At 31.0% G+C, this 18,578-nt stretch overlaps 1 protein-coding gene across 1 annotated transcript in view; it reads right to left on the bottom strand.

Moving 5' to 3' along the window:
* Nucleotides 1-16,450, bottom strand: part of LOC113375184 (protein dead ringer-like) — a 120,860-nt gene extending 104,410 nt beyond the window's left edge. Inside the window, exons 1-2 of the mRNA XM_026615131.1 lie at nucleotides 16,283-16,450; nucleotides 11,517-11,933 (exon numbers count right to left, since the gene is read on the bottom strand). Coding sequence (XP_026470916.1) covers nucleotides 11,517-11,933; nucleotides 16,283-16,450 — 585 coding nt within the window. The remainder of the gene's footprint in view (nucleotides 1-11,516; nucleotides 11,934-16,282) is intronic.
* Between the last annotated feature and the right edge of the window lie 2,128 nt (nucleotides 16,451-18,578).

Below are 18,578 nucleotides of genomic sequence, written 5' to 3'. Positions count from 1 at the left end.
ATATCTATATTCGCCGTTGGATAAGCCGTTACTTGTGGTGTTCTATCAAATGATATATTGCCAATGTATTTTTAAAGTGGATTTTATAAAACAAATTAAATTGATTAATATCCAATTCCGAGTTTATGGTAATACTGTTTTTAATATTTTTTAGGCGGAATCTTACACGGTCATGATTTTTTTTTAATGAAATCAGTTAGCTGAACTTTATTTTTATTATTATGATCAAAATGAAAATTTTTCACAATCTTGACATTCCGAACCATTTATTTCTTAGTATTGTTGGAGTTAGAGTTAGATTTTGCAAGTTATTTCATATCGTACATTTTCAGTAATGGATTGGTTACAATATTAATATGATGTTTATTTAAATATTTATCATAAATTGATATCATGTAATAATAATAATTATTTTCTTATTCAGTTGTACGTATAGTTTATAAATATTTTAATATTAGTTTTGGCAAAAAATGTAGTATTTTTCGTTTTGACTTCTGTTAGCATAGACATGATTGCTCTATGATGAAAAGGTATTTTACGAGCGCGAATATATCATTTTAGTTTCAACTTTTTATTTGCTTGTTGCAATTTGTGCATCTGACACTTTTGCATACAGGTACTTGCTTAATAAACATTAATACATGTACTTTGTATTTGATAATTACCATTGGAATATTTTTTGGCTAAATAGTACTGGTACGTACGTACCACTTTGGTACGGCGCCTACTGTCCACGAAACGTGGCTCACAGCCGGCATGCATCTTCCGTATGATGCCTCGTTCTTAGGCAGGCTTTAAGTGACACTTCGAAATATTGTCACGAGCATAGCTGGGCACCGTTAATCAAATAGTTAACTTCGTTAATCGTTAATCCGCTACAAAAAAAGTTAACTTCGTTAAACGTTAAAGCGTTACATTTCGGAAGAATTAACGCAAGTTAACGTTAATCGTTAATCCGTTAATATGTGTAAAATTACATTTTTATATCGTTGCGTTAGTGAACTTAAAAAACTTATTAGTTTAGGTTCTGGAAGTTAACAGGTTATGAATAAAACAAAATACTTGTATAATTCAAATGTGTAATTTAACCCCTCGCGCGTTTTATGCACACTTCCGTGTGTATAAGGAAAATGGCACAATTATCACATACCGTGATAACGCTATTGGTCAACTTTCCGTTTTTATGATTGCATATTGTTTTTACAAGAATTTTTTTCTAAATAAAGGGAAAGAGTTTTTTTAACTTCCCGTAGGGCAAGTTATAGTAATCGCAAAAAAATCGAAAATGAAAATTTTTGCATTTCTCGACGTTTCAAAGGTTTCTGAATATTTTGGCATACCTTAGAAAAAATGTATGTATGTGTGTGTGTGTATGTATGTGTATTCGGATACAAATTTTCGTCGACGATTTCGGGAACACGGATCAACCGATTTGAATAATTCAAAAAACATTCGATTCGTATTGATAAGAAGACGTGCTGATTAGTTTTTGGCAAAGGCAGGTCTAGCCGTTCCGAAGATATGGGGCAAAATTGAGCCAAAAACGGTAACTCAGTTTTTAAGAGAACGGAGCGTCCGATTTTAATAATTCAAAAAACATTTTACTTGTATTGACAATTATGAAGAACTGATCAATTTTTCATGAAGGCAGGTCTAGCGGTTTCGGAGATCTAATGAAAAAAGTAAAAAAAATGCCATTTGGCGGTCAAAAATGATCATTAGACATATGCACATCAAATTTTCAGATATTTTATAGAGATTTTAACAATAAGTATAAATTTTGTCTATTTTCCTATGGGTTCCGTATCAATGTTTACCCGTTAGACAGCGACGCCGCGCTTACGCGCTCTATATTTTGTCTCTATGCAGTCCTAAAGCAGTAAAATTGCTTTGAAAAAAAGTTCAAATCTTCCAAAATATGTCAAAATAAAGAATTTCAGAAAAAATTAATTTTTTGTCCAATAGTTTATAGTTTCTGCATTCCTCTCTACTGCTGTCATACGTTTCCAGCCACATTAACCGAAACTTTGGGTGAAATGCCGCGGCAAGTTGGCACTGTTCATCATTCAGGAGTAGTCCAAATCTTTTCTCTATGCCGTTTAATAAGGCATTGGCTAAAGCTGTGCCGTGCGGTAAATAGTAGGCATTGGATTAACGATTAACGGACTTCTCGCATTTTAACGGAAGTTAACGTGTCCGTTAACATTTTTAAAAGTTAACTTAAAAGTTAATCCGTTAATCAAAATGTTAACTTCGTTAATTAACGATTAACGGATTAACGAGTTAATGCCCAGCTATGGTCACGAGTAATTGACGCTCGGCCATATGCGTTCGTATCACGTCCGTCACGTAATGGTGACGCTTGGCTGTGTGGGGCCATCAGCGGCCGTCAAATAAACTTGCCGCTCGTACCAAAGTGGTTAACAAGTATTATGTTTAGAACTATTATTATTTTCTATATACCCACTTATACTGGAACTAGTATGATATTAAATTTATTCTTCTGTTTTTTTTTCATTCCTTAGCTCAGTTTCCTATTTTTTATTATCTATATCCTATATTACCTATCATTGTACAGCAGTGGAGTTGATAAATAGCTTTGCATGGCCTGTTTCGTAAAGTATTTTCTTGGATTTTATTAACTAGTAAATGCCTTGAGGCGGCTTTAAGTGTTTAATCGCAAGAATTCGTTCGCTGACGGCACAGCGTCGGCGCTAGCTGCGGTACTTGTTTGATTCATGAAACACTAACCACGGCAAAAGCACTAAAAGAAGATGAAAAGGCGTGAAGACATCAAAACGAAATTCAAAACTGCCTTAATTGCGATCGTATTATTCACACTGGGAACGACCGAACAAACAACTGAAATTTAAATATTTCAACTACTTATTGTCGAGGAGAGCTGCCGAACCAACGCATTCTTAAGCGGGTAGCCAAAGGGCGATCCACATTATATCCCGGGCCAAAGTGGACGATGTAGACGCCGTCGGACAATGGCCAAAAAACGGCATGTTATGGAGGTCATTTTAGCGGCTTGCCGTTCAATCCCGAGACTGAACTGGGGTTGGACACAATAATATAATAAAGATACACAATAAAAATATAGTAAATAAAAATGTGAAATGAGTTTAAAAAATCACTTATGCAAGAGATAAAATAAATTATTAGTTAATCCATCTGAGGATGAATTAGTCTGACCGCCTATGGGATAAAAAGTACCAGGTGACAAATTTTTGAAAAATAGCAAAAGCAAAACACATTCTACAATGACAAATAAGCTAGAAACTAATTTCTAGTTAAGTTTTACTATAAAAAGTTAGAAAGTTGTTTGTTTGATATGTGTTATTTGTTGTGATATAATTGGTTTTGTTAACTTCCCGTAGGGCAAGTTATAGTAATCGCAAAAAAATCGAAAATGAAAATTTTTATATATCTTTACGTTTCAGAGGTTTCTGAACATTTTGGCATACCTTAGAAAAAATGGATGTATGTGTGTGTGTGTGTGTGTGTGTGTGTGTGTGTGTGTGTGTGTATGTATGTATGTATGTGTGTGTATGTATGTGCGGATACAAATTTTAGTCGACGATTTCGGGAACACGGATCAACCGATTTGAATAATTCAAAAAACATTCGATCCGTATTGATAAGGAGACGTGCTGATTAGTTTTTGGCAAAGGCAGGTCAAGCCGTTCCAAAGATACGGGGCAAAAAGTTCCGAAAACGGTAACTCAGTTTTTAAGAGAACGGAGCGTCCGATTTTAATAATTCAGAAAACATTTTATTTGTATTGACAAGATGAATAATCGATATAACTTTCATGAAGGTAGGTCCAGCGGTTTCGGAGATATAGAGGAAAAAGTAAAAAAATGAGCCATTTGGCGGTCAAAAATGATCATTAGACATATGCACATCAAATTATCAGACATTTTATAGAGATTTTAACAATAAGTATACATTTTGTTAACATTCCTATCGGTTCCGTACCAATGCTTATGCGTTAGATAGCGACGCGGCGCTTACGCGCTTTATATTTTGTCCCTATGTAGTTAAAGCAGTACGATTGCTTTGAAAAAAAAGTTCAGATCTTCCACAATATGTCAAAATAAAGAAAAAAAAATTTTTTTCAAAAAAAAAAAAAATTTTTTAAAAAAAAATTTTTTTTTATTTTTTTTTTTCAAAAAAAACTAATTTTTTGTCCAATTTATAGTTTCTCAAAAATCTTATTTTTTCAAAGTAATTTTTTTTCAAAAATGTTAATCGTTTTAAAAAAAAATAATAATTTTTGGTACGGGAAGTTCCAGCAATTTGCCTTAAGGCACGATGCCCTAATTGCCTTAAGACAGAATTCCACTTACAGCTAGTTTTTATATTGCGCAAAGTCAAATTCGACCTTAGTGACCCGCCCTACACTATACAACAGAAATGTTTAACAGCGAAAGGGTTAAATATAAGCTTTTAACGAGATTTTCGTCTACAATGGTCATTTATTTTTTTTAAATATAATATCTACATTTATTGATCACTGTCAATTTATCACATACGAGCACTCAAATTTTAGGATTTATGGCTTTCAACATTCTAATAATTCTAATACTTGCACGAAATACATATTTTGGATTTCCATTCTTTTGAAAACATTGAGAAATATAAGTTGCTTTTGTTAAATCAATTCTTATTATTATAATGATATGCTGAATTTTATGCTGAAATACAGACGTAAATCGTATTTTTAATTGAAATTTCCTTCCTAAACTTTTTATGAAACAATCATTCGTGACTTATAGTAGAAGTTCGCTCTGAACACGTATTTTCCTGATTCCGCTAATTCATATAATCATTTTTTATGATTCAGAGATGTTTAAGTTTAACGAATTCGTTAAGTAATTTTTATTTATTCTGTAATCTAAATTTGTACTAATTAAAAACCGTTTTGGAATAAGGCATTTCATTGGTTTAACATTTATTCTAACTAAGTATGATTTCTTGTACATTTTCTATACAATATTCTATATATAAATATATATATATATATATATATATATATATATATATATATATACAACCGATCAAAATTGTTGGTGTGTTATTCCGCAAACCTATCGCCTCACCATTAATTCCTCGAAATATTTGTCTATAGATAAAACATTCATTATGGAGTTTCCGATAACGTACCATTTTTGATATCTTCTAATTTATTTCTGAATAATTTTGTGATCTATGTTATCTTCATATCCACTGCAAGCAATACTAAAAATTGTTCAAAAAATATTTAGCTTCGACAGGACTAGATAAGTTTTTATAAAACAAGTTTTGGACCCAAGATGTTTTATTTCAATATATTTTAATTAATCATTCGCTTTTATATAATAAACTAGTGGTGCATGGCATGGTGCTTTAAGGCAAATTGCTAGAACTTCCCGTACCATAAATAAAAAATTAAGTACAGATTATTATAAATACTGTTAAATCCATTATTCGTATATCCTACATAAAATATAAGAGCTCATATATTGGACGAGGACGTTTATATATGTATATATAAAAATTAAATATACAAAACCAATAAAATGGAGTTAGAATAAAGAACTTTATCTCATTAATAAATAATTTATTGTTCTCATTAATAATCTCATAACAATTATATCAAATGAATTGCAAAGTTAAAATTATTTATTTCAAGTATGTAAGTGAGCTTTTGAATTTTAGTTAAAATTATCATTAAAGTCCGAATCTTTTTCGACATTTGAATTTTTTTTTGAAATTAAAAAAATGCTTTCCACTAAAACTGATACTTTCTCGCACTCACAACACAAGCAAAATGTTTTTTGAATCATTCGAATTGGATGCTCCGTTTTCTCAAAAACTGTAATTTTTAGAACTTTTAGCTCCGTATCTCCCAAGCGGGTGGACCTGTCTTTGCCAAAAACTAACCAGCACGTCTCCCTATCAATAGGAATCGTATGTTTTTTTTTGTATCATTCAGATCGGTTGATCCTTGCGCCCGAAATCGTGGGCTAAAAATTCTGTCCATACATACGCAAATATCTTTTATTTGAATTATGATAATAATTGTAGTTTACGTTGATTTATAATAAAAACTTCTATTACAGAATTGTACGTTGATACAAATGAAATTTATAGTTTTGAATTTTTTTTGTGTATTTGTTTTCTTTAGTTGTACGTTGATTTATGAAAAGTGTTACTAAGAAACAAGTCAATTTTCTTAAAAATAAGTAAAGAATAAATTATCAGAGGTATTATTGCCATTTTTGATTGTTACTACTTGCCCCGGTACATGTTACAACTAACCCCATACACGGTGTAAGTTGTATCATCGCATTTCGATTATTGTTCATTATATATCGCACTGCAATTCAGTTCGTTTGAAAATAATAATGAATACTAAAATTGGAATGAATGAATTCGACAAGAATACATGTTCGCTTTTAATTTTGCCAATGGCGCGGAGAAATTGTGACAACAGTATTAGCAGCGTGGCATTGTAAATCCGTGCGAGATGTATCGTGTGGCGCATAAATATTTTTTACATTGTAGGCACAATGTTCAAAGAATGGTAAATCAACGAGAGTATATTTTAATGGATTCGCGGTGATGAATTTACTGCTTGCACTCTGACCGGGCGCAGTAAGTCGAGAGCCGGCGAGAGCCAGCGATTGCCAGGCGGCCCATACGCTCCATACGGCCAACAGCAACACTGATTGCTTAGTTTACGCTCAAATCTACCGTAATGTTTACGACCATTCTAAGATGTTGTTTTTAACACAAATTAATAAGTGGCGGATTCTTATTTTAACAGTTCGATCGATACATGCTGCCAAAGCACAATTCGTCTGTTACTCAGCTTCGTAATCGCAACCGCCTGTCGCAAAACGTACAATCATCTATAAAAGCTTATCCGAAAGAGTTAAAAACTGAAATTAATTTGAATTCAATTTGAGTTGATGTAAATGTTGACAAAAAATATAATATAAGATTAAAAAGAAAAGAGATAATATAACTTTTTGATAATGCTATGAATACATTTTTCGCCCGGTGTAAATAGCCTGGTCAATTTACGCATTCAAGGTTACAAAAATTCTTTTTGGGCTGTAACTTGATAAAATTGTTTAAAATACAATTATAAAAGAAATCTCAAAGTCAAGTCAGATATATCACTTTGAAAAGTACGTTTAAACGCTATCTACGAGGTAGTATGCTTAGCGAGTTTTTTTACGTGGTTTCGCCAGTAGGCCTATTTCACGGGTGTGTTGTGATTTTGTCTGTTTCGGAACTATATTAAAATAATATTTGCGAATTTGAGTCGGTAAAAATAAATGCCGTAATTTCAAAAAGTTCAAAGTTTTCAAAATAAAAAAATCAAAGTTTTTAAGTCTTTTTTTTTTTCAAAAAATTCAAACATCTGAAAAATCTAATTTCTTTTTATTTTCAAAAAATTTTAAAACAACGGTACGGGAGGTTCCAGAAATTTGCCTTAAGGCATGATGTCATGCACCACTAGTTAATAATTGCATCAGCTTATTCAAAAAATTCAACACAACGAGTAATATTAATTTCTGAAATTTTTGGACAGATACCTAAGAGAAGACAGTTGAAACTTGTAATATGCGCATTAATTACTATATTTCTCATGCTTGACACAAATGAAATCAAATAATAGGTAATTTTTTAAATCGCGTGGAAAGAAGCGATTGGGTTTATATTTAGTATAAATGCATCTAGTGTAAAGTAATATAATAAATAATTGTCTATACCTATAACTTCCCATATATTTTACATCACATTGTTTCTTTCAATCTGAGTCTATATGCTAAATTTCTAATTGTAAGTGTTAATATTTGTGATAATCAATTGGAATTGACAGGAAGATTGGCAAACTTTCTAAACATTGTTTACGTTGTCGAATATATTCACATATGTAATTATTTAGGTGAATGAATTATCTATGTAAGCGTGTAGGGCAAAAAATTCCATTTTTTCTGTCATGAGGAATTCATTTCATTTAATATTTTAGTGACAAATATGTCTTAACAACAGAAGAAATTCTTGTACGTGTTCCAAATGATTATCTGAAACGGTATTCTCAAGTAACCGTTATAATACTATATTGTACCATTAAGTACATACAATTTGATAAATTATGTAAATATTATATATATAATATATATATATATATATATATATATATATATATATATATATATATATATAACCCGATGATTGTGAAGCTGATTGTGTCTACATTGCAGTTCGAAAGTGACACATGTGTTCGCAAGAATGAGAGTAAAAAAACGCAATAATATTCATATTAAATATGAACGGATGTGGTTATTGCATCCCAATAGGGGTGTTAATGAAACGGAACTCTTTCTAAAAATCGACAAAGTTTCCTAGATTAAAACTGTAATCGGTGACTAAAAAGAAAGTCAATTCAAATAGATGAGTCAAAATAAGAATAAATATTAATAAACAAATACAGAAAGAAATGAAGACCACTTTTATGCTTGTACGTTGATTTTAATAATTTAAAAAAGGTCGATTTTCAATTATTCACTAATCGAGTTTATAATATTGCATCCTTTGTAAGCAAATTATGTACTTAACATAAACTATTGCGTAGAATGAGCATCACTTATAATAACAATTATGAACGGTGAAAAATCAATCCTTATATAATACATTTCTACAAAGTTGAAAATTTCAATACCCAATTTTATTTCTTTGAACATATGTATTAATCTTAAAACGGTTAAAATTCAATTAAATTTCATAAGGCAAAGCGGGGTTTAAAAGTCCGCGGGTAGAATGGTCCACCACGATTATCTCAAAAACAAGTATAGAACTTTTTAACGACACAAGTGAAAGATGTTTAACCAGCGAATAGCAATATTAGAAAAAAAGTAATTTTTTCGTCAATAGTTTTCTTAGTTTTGAGCGCTTTTTTTCGTTTATGTTACCTGAATTTAATTTTTAAGTGTGCGTTATTGTTTTATAAGATGTATTATATTGTTGTTTATGATGATTGATTATGAACAATATTATGATATTGTTCTTTCTAAGTTAAATTCAACAGTGCGTGGGGTAAAAAAGACCAACTAAACCTTTACACTGGCAAAGGTGTGAACAATAAGAGAATAGTAAATTGAAAAGTTCAAAAAATCAATTCAACAAGAGGTAAATTAAATTAATAGTTATTGTCAAATCTAGAACCTATTGTAAATATGTTAATTAACTTCCTGTAGAGTAAGTTATAGTAATGGGCCAAAAATCGAAAATAATTTTTTTTCCATATCTTTACGTTTTAGAAATTTCTGAACATTTTGGCATACCTCAGAAAAAATGGATGTGTGCGTGTGTGTTTTGTGTGTCCGCAATTTTCAGTCTAAGTTTTCAGGCGCACGGATCAACAGATTTGAATGGCTTAAGTAGACTCCTATTGATATGGAGATGTGCTAATTAGTTTTTGGCAAAGACAGGTCCAGCCGTTTTGTAAATACAGAGTTTGGAAATACAGAGCAAAAATTAGAAATGAAGTTTATGAGAGAACGGAGTATCCGATATAAATTATGCAAAAAACATTCACTACGCAATGATGGGTAGAAGTGGTGATTATTTTTGGGCAAAGGCAGGCCCAGCCATTTCAGAGCTAAATATGCAAAAAATGGCAGTTTTTTAGAGAACAAAGATCCGATTTAAATGTCTCAAAAAAACTTGCTTGTTTTGACCAAACAATTGCTTTTCGGATTTTTTTTGTTACTTCAATTTTTTTTTTTTTTTTAATGTTTTTGTATATCAAAAATAATTCGGATTTTAATTCTAATTCTAGTTAAAGTTCTCATTTAAAGTATATAAATCTCATTTATATACTTCAAGAAAATAATTTTGACTTTTTTAATTCAGTTTATATAATTCTTATAAAGAAATAAAACAATGTTACAGTATTTATAATAATCTATTTGAAAACACTTAATATTCCTCCAATATTTCATTACGATACGGGAAGTTACAGCAATTTGCCTTAAAGCACGATGCTATACACCACTATTAACATATTCATATTCCGGTATCAATCGATTCTATTTGAAATTTTGAAAGACAAATTGTTAATTCATGATTTTACACGAAACGATTATAATAATGGAAATCCTGAATGCCGCCGATTATACATCAACAATTATTTCCATTTGCACAATTGAATTCACTTTATACGATCGCACGCCCCGTGAGTCATTCACGTAGGTGTGACTATGCTAAGCTACAACGATCGTAAAAGCTTTTTAAATAATATCTGAATATTAGTGCGTTTGCTTGTCTTATTGTGCAACATGTGTCTATCGGCATTTGCATATATTAAACAATCGTGCCCTCACACATGTATATATAATGTATATGTATACATATATATTTGTGCAAAAACTTATACGTGTAATATCAGTGTTTATAATTTTTACAACACGTAACTTGAATAGAATAGCCGACTATAAAATCATAACACGTAGAGTTATTTTAATTATTGTTAAAAAGAACTATTGAAAATAAATAACACCGTTATTAACACACAAAATTACCCCGATCACACTTATTCGACTGTATGCAATGCCAATAATCAAAATATCCCATTCCCATTCTACATGATCTCTCCCGATATCATACTTAAATTTTATTAAGTCACTTTATTTAGAATTAAATATAACTGACTGTTATCTCGAACTAATTTGTATCCAGTATAGTTCAACTTCATATGTGATTATTGGAAAACTTAATTGAAATGACCCCTTGCGTTTGGTGGTGTAAATGGCAATAAAGGCGATGGGCGCAAATATCAATCAACAAAATCTACCGACCCGCATGCTGAAATTCGAACGTCCCACGATTCTTACTCGCACAATCATACAAATTCAGAAAACAATACATTATACTTATTCCGAGATCAGATGAAATTTATCCAGTATTGTTAGCAACGTCAATAACTTATTAGGACGGGAGAAAGAAAGGGATGAGAATTTGTAAGTCGAGAGCTTGATATATGCATGTATAAATAATTGAGATTACTGACAACATATTGTAGAACATATAAATTATATTTTTCAAGACCTGGCTCTCTCAAAGAAGAATTCAATATTCGTCCAAATAGATCAAAAGAGTCGTTGCTTAATTGTGTTGCATTGCATTGAAAAAATTTAGCAATGTAAGTTAACATAAATGAGTGGGACTGATAGATACCGATATTCTCGAACACGGTTAAATATGTTTTCATTTCGACAAAAATTACTTGAGGATAATGGAGAATGGGAATAATACAATCGATTGCCATAAACCAAGGCAACAAACATTTTTTGGCGCGGTTAGGGGGAGCACGTAGCCAGTGCTCCTCCTAAACATAGTTCATAATTCTAAACTACGCTCAAAAATTCACAATTGGCTTTTTCTAGCATAGAGTTTTCGTCTAATATGTAAAATGCAAATTCAAGTGTAGTGTAAAATGATGCTGAACTGACCTGTCTGACTTGCTTGAACTGTTCCTCAAAAGACCACGTTTGCTGCGAACTGGCAGATCCTTCGGAGCTGCTAGAACTGGCGGATCCTGCTTGCTGCTGCCCTGCAGTGGCTGGCGATGAGTTGACCGCGACACCGTTTGATACCACGGAAGGTGCGGAGGAGGCGGGCGGTGGCATGAACGAGGAAACGACTGGGTGAGGAAATGCGTACGGCATCTGAAAAGCGCCTGCTGCCGATTGAGCTTCCTCATTTACGCGGTTTGTCTGCGCATTTACCCCGACTCCTCCGCCAACAGTTCCACCGATATTGCCGCCAATGCCACTAACCGAATGATGCTGCGAAAGGGATGCCAAAGACTGAAGATGCGAATGCAGGGATGACGACTTTAGGTCGCTGTCGTACTCGCCTTTACGATCCTGGAAAACTTTATTTAATGAGAACGGTATAAAGAAAACTTATTTTTTTCTTATGGAAGCATGAAAAATTTTTGCGAAGAATCTGCATGCATGTCATCAGAAGCATCTGTAGTTTTATTAACACACACAAATGCCTACACACACATTTATATCAAATATTAGTGCACAAAAAATTGCAAATATAATAATTAAAAGTGTTAATATTAGCCATATTAGATCAAAGTCACGGTTGCAGATGCTACGTTGGACCAGATGAATTAACCATCTCATATAAGTATGTAAAAAGCCTGGAATCTCCAAGTATTATATATACATATATATATATATATATATATATATATATACACACATATATATATATATATATATATATAGGGTGGTCCTTAAAATGGTCATTATCGAATTTCCTTGTTCCCAGGGCCTCAAATGGTTCCAAATTTGAAAATTTGAAAAAAATGTTTTAGGTTTAACTTAGCGACAAATAAATGAGTTTTATTAATTCATTTGTTTGCTAAATTGCATCTAAAAAACATTTTTAAAATTTTTGAAAATTTTTACATGCTATTTCCATACAAAACTTTGATTGAATTGCGCTCTATCTAAACCTTAATATTAAGAGCTAAAACTTTCAGAGAATTGTTTTTTTTCTATTTGGAACCATTTGAGCCCCTGGGAGCAAGAAAATTCGAAAATGACCATTTTAAGGACCACCCTAATATATATATATATATATATATATATATATATATATATATGTATGTATTATATGTGGCGATCATAGCTCTTTGGTAGCATGTTCGATTCACACGACAGGGGTCTTCGGATCAAATCCTGTCAATGACATAGAATTTATGAAAAAATAATATGTATAATTAACTTGAAATCAAATAAAAAATTGTATTTGTTAAATAGAATTTGAACAAAAATTAAGAAAAATAGGTATAACAGAAACAGAATTCGAACAGTTGAATTGAATTAGGAGTAAGAAGAGGAATATTGGAACTTGAAAGAAGAATAAAGAAAAGAATGGTATGAAGCTGAAAGTTAAATAGAATTAGAAATTTGAAAAAAGAACAAAAATTGAAGAAAATAAGAAGAAAAATATAAGAAGAATATAGAATAGTATTGTATCAATTATATGTAAAGGAATGTTCACTTTGCGGTGAAACCCTCTATACTACGATTACAAGTTATGAATTTATTTTTAAATTTGTTAAAAAAATCTCAAATATATATAAATATATATATATATATATATATATATATATGTATTTGAGATTTTTTTTAACAAATTTAAAAATAAATTCATAACTTGTAATCCCTCTATACTACGATTACAAGTTATGAATTTATTTTTAAATTTGTTAAAAAAATCTCAAATATATATATATATATATATATATATATATATATATATATATATATACGAGGTGTGTTCAAAAAGTACCCGGAATTACTAATAATTAAATTTCGCGGGTCTGGAGTGTCTGATTGTCAAAATTTTTTTTTATTGTGTTGGTATACATGCCCCTAAAGTATGATGAAATTTTCAGCTATATTCACTGTTTACTTTGTCTGTGGTAGTCGCTAAGGTTCGACGTGTTTTTCTGAGCTCGGCGATTTTTACAATGGAAGAATTGAAAAGTCAAAGAATTTGTATTAAATTTTGCGTAAAAAATGAAATAGAGTGTTGCAAAGTGCAAAAATTCACCAGATATGGCTCCGTGTGACTTTTTCCTATTCCCAAAGTTGAAGAGACCCATGAAAGGACGGCGGTTTTCCTCGATTGAAGAAAATCGCTGAGAGTGCTCAAGGACATATCAAAAAGTGAATATCAAGGGTGCTTCGAAAATTGGAAAAAACGCTGGCATAACTGTATTATATCTGGGGGGGACTACTTTGAAGGGGACCACAATGTAGACGAATAAATAAATATTTTTTTGAAAAAACGAAAATTCCGGGTACTTTTTGAACAGACCTCGTATATAATTTTGTTGTAGATCTGAAATGTGAGAATGCATGTGCATAGACTTCGTATATGATATGCATAGATATGTGTATATAATAAATATAATGGCTAAATGACCACAAGGCCGGATGCTTAGGACATATTTCTGCTGATTTTACAATATTTTTACTAAAAACTTACTTCTTTACTATGCGAAAAAGATACAGTGATGTATGTACTGACGCATAAAACAGTTCAAAGTTTTGTGATTGAATCTGATATTTGTTATATTCGATTTTATATTTATATTTATACATTTTTGATAAATTATGATGATAGATATTTCACGGCGTTTGGTTTATACGAATTTTATAAAAAGACTAGCAAACTTGACGAACTCCGTTTCGCCACCAGATGGTTTTGTGAGAAAGATGAAGAAATTTTTTGTTTGTTTTATATTTGAAAAGGAAAAATTTGATTTTATTGCACAACAGTAATGAATTTATTTCGATTACAAACATGAAGTGTTTTTTAGTTGAACTTCTCTAAGTAAATGAAAGTGAATCCGCAAATTATCCGTTTCATTGAAGTGCTCTTTGGTAAACCACATTTTTTGTTTTTTTGGTCTGACGTTAATACAAACAAAGCGGATGGTTTTCGAACTCGTGAACAGGGAACGTATAACTGCCCATGTGAAAAACAATGATTTTCTAAATAATCTATTTAAAATTTATCCCGCAAACACAAAGCGATTAGCCTTGCGACTTGTTATTGCGAACGCAAGGCAAACTGGAAATTGCAATTGTTTGAAGTCAAACGGAAAACCAGTCGGAATTATTGGTATGTCACCAAATCGCCAGAAATTTTTGATTGAATGGTGAAATTCAGTGCGTGTACATCATTATTCTTTGCGGCAAGAATTGCTAGTTGACTTAACCAAGCATAATTCTGATAATTCTCACTAATGTCATTACTCGAAATTTTAATTACTGTGCGTGAAATTCCAGCAATTTGCATTAGGGCACGATGCCATGCACTACTAATTTTCTTAGCTATAAACCTTGCGAAGCCCGAGACCTTTCCAACGAATGCAAAATTATCGAAATCGGTTCGTGCGTTCTGGAGTTATTTCGTCAGGAAGGAAAACCCGACTTATTTTTATATATATAGAAGAAGAAGATAATTTTCGTAAAGTTGAAATTGTAGAGTTCAATAACAAAGCAATAATTCTTTAACAACAACAAGTTAGATTCTAATACGAATCACATATATTGTTAGAGCATTATCCTACTCTGCTTCTATTAGCTGCATACATAAAAATCATAAAATTTTATAGTGTCTTATGACGATGCATATACATATTACTACACACAAAAACAAGAAGCAAAATAATGCACGCAAAATTTTGCATTAAATAACGTATTGAAAAAATACGTTACTTAAAATACGTGCATAACCCTGGTAAAGTAGACATTATTTTTATCCATTTATTTCAAATAAATTTTCTAAAACATTTTACGTTTGCATGTATGCACGCATTTGTGCATTTGGTTAATATTTTCGCTTCTCTACAATTATCAACACTTTTACAATAAATGAAACAACTTTTCTTATTGACAAATAAGACGAGAGTACAAATATTGGGGTTAACGGGAATGCACAGTACATGTATCTTAGACTTCGGAATAATACTGCTTCTTAATAATTATTGTTAATTTAAGATAAGCAAAATAAAACAAACCGCGCCTTGTATCCGACTGATATAATTTATTCGGATGGTTTCAAAATGCATATTATGTTTTATACCTTTCTGAACAGGCAATTAACAAGACACATGTATACGCATATTTACATTTACATCCCTACGTTATATATTTTACAGTAAAAGAAGTGCATTACATGGAACAACAAGGCAATCATTCACAAAATAAAACCATATTCTTATGGCCGTTATAATTCAATGCAGAAAATAATTATACTACAGGATGTTCATTTCAAAACTAATTGAGGTAAATATATCAATGCCGTCATTTTATGTGGGTAAGCTTTTAAAGAAGGCAGTAAGAAAAACAAGTATTCTAAGAAAATAGAAAAAGTATTGATAACAATTAGGTTGATGCAGTTTTTCAATAATCACATAATTATTTCAAATTATGTTAATTTGAAATACACTTATTATTTTTCGTGTATTGCATGTTATTAAAGTGTTATAAATTTGAATAAACACAACGCGCAATTGCTCGATACATCTCTTATGTTATTAGATTTATTAGAATTTGTGATTCGTTACATATTTGGTTACTTTTATTTAGTATTATTATGTTTATATTATCCACTAAAATTAGTAAATCAACAAAGTTCAGTTGAAAAGTCGTTGGTTTCTGGAGAATAATAAACTCACCCTATCGACTTTGATGTCTCGTACTTGCATCTTCAGTTTTTCCAAAACATCGGCAGAGTGGTGCAAGTAGTGGCTATTGTGTTGTTCGGAGAGATCCAGTCCTTGGGCGTTGTTGGGGAGCATGAAGGGGGCCGTTAGTGGCCCTAGCGAACCGCCGAGTCCCGACATTATTCCCGTACCGTTACCCATTGGATTGTGGTCACCAACGGTATCATGATCGCCAACGTGGCCGCGACTATTCTCATCACCACTATCTCCGGTTTCCTCTATTTCATGATCGTTTTCGTTATCAAACATTTCTTCTTCATTGTGTGACTGGAATGAAAATTGAGACATATTAATATCATCGTTCTAAGAAATTAAAACTAAAATCAAACCGAGATAACTATGGTGTGGCATCATTATTTTTGCACTATAACCAGTTTTTGCAAAAAAAAATAAAGTTTCAACTTTGTACGTGAACAATAAATGATGTTGAACCAAAATATTTCATAATGGCTATGATAAATTTTATTAGCATGATGCACAAAAAAATACAAAAATGCAATATAGAACTAGATTTAGAATTCAGATTTAATTTTCATGTTTGTCAAAATTAGAATTAAATTTGAAAATCATTCGTAAATGCTGGAACATCCCACATATATTTTAATCAACAATGTAAAAATATTAATATAACTGAATAGGAGTATTTTTCACATACATTTCATAATCCACTTTATTGACAATAAAATAAGATCCGCACATTTGGTATACGATTTTTTTTTAAATTGTTCTTATTTTTAATAGTCATTTTAAATATATTTTAACTGCTGTAGTTTTACAAAATTTAATCTGAAAATATTGTGCATATCAAATCATCCGACTTCATAAACACACTGAAAACGATATTATTTTACTTCAATTAATTATGAAGTAAATTGTACAGGATTATATACAATGCTTAAAAGCGAAAAAGATGTTCTCGAAGAAACTCATAAGAGCCAGAAAAATATATAAAAGATATGCACTGTGTAATTCTAATTAACAAAAATTGATTCATTTTAAAAAACTCAATTTTTAATCTATCCTTGAATAGTATTCGTTATGTTTATTACACATATATTATTAATCTTCAATAAACTATATGCTTTTAACTAAGGTGACCATACGTCCCGGTTTGGCCGGGACAGTCCCAGATTTCCACCTCGTGTCTCGGGTTTTTCTGAAAGCAATATTTGTCCCGGATTTAGATCTTTTGTCCCGAATTGTCTCGCTTTTTTTCAAAAATCAATACGTCAATTAACAAAAATTATGAAAAAGAATGAAAGAATGCAAATATTTTCAAATGAATCATGAAGAAAATTGTACAAAATTATATGCAAGGCACAGAAGCGAAAAAACATGAATATCATATATAAAAAAGTTTTACATAAAATCAAATAATAGAGTTTTTACTAAAAGTCCGCAATTCAGATTGAAAGAAATTGATTCATATAAAAGAAACTGTTTTTCATTGTATCTTTAAATAGCGTTTGTTGTTGGATATCCCCCCCCCCCTTCCCGTTCCGGATTAGAATAAATAAAAATTCGTCGACCAAAATTTGACTCAAAAAAATATCGTCACCTTATTTTAACCCACAAATACATTTTGAACCGTACATGAACTTTCAGTAATACCTATACAGGTGACTTATCTTACGAAATGAATGATCATAACGATTTATATAATATTTTAATGTTGGCCATTATAACACTCCAACCCACAATTGTATAATCACAAAAGTGAATATATTATTATATTTAATACATCCCGAACTCCAAAACATTTTTTCAGTATGCGTGAAATCAAAATGAGAGCGCAAAGTCCCTTCCGGGTAATTCACGAAATATTGGAATTTACAATCGCGTGAGGAAAATACCTACTTTGATTTTTTTATTCTACATTATCATATATAATTTTGTTTAAAATATAGTTTATATATATTCAGTGTATTTTACGTATGATAAGCCCTCGGGTAATCATTAAACGAAATTAATAATGAAACGAGTAATAATGAAAGTGGCTATTATTTAAAATATTTAGCATATAGAATTGATAAAGCTATTTGTTCGTTGTATTATACATGCGCCTATTTTAGAATGTTGATTCAAATAATAAGTATCGAAGAACTGTATGAATACATTAAATGTAAGTATTTATGAGATAGAGTGTTAACGATTGGTAACTTTTGTTGACAATTAAAGATGATTATTATTCATAATGGTGCAGTATTGAAATTTAAATATGGAAAACATAGATAGTCCACGGTTGGTA

Source organism: Ctenocephalides felis, unplaced genomic scaffold (assembly GCF_003426905.1).
Source record: "Ctenocephalides felis isolate EL2017-DRISC unplaced genomic scaffold, ASM342690v1 CF-g0.4_SCAFFOLD_01886, whole genome shotgun sequence".
NCBI lineage: Eukaryota > Metazoa > Arthropoda > Insecta > Siphonaptera > Pulicidae > Ctenocephalides > Ctenocephalides felis.
The sequence above is the reverse complement of the archived record's forward strand: the minus strand, read 5'-3'. Positions and strand labels throughout refer to the sequence as shown.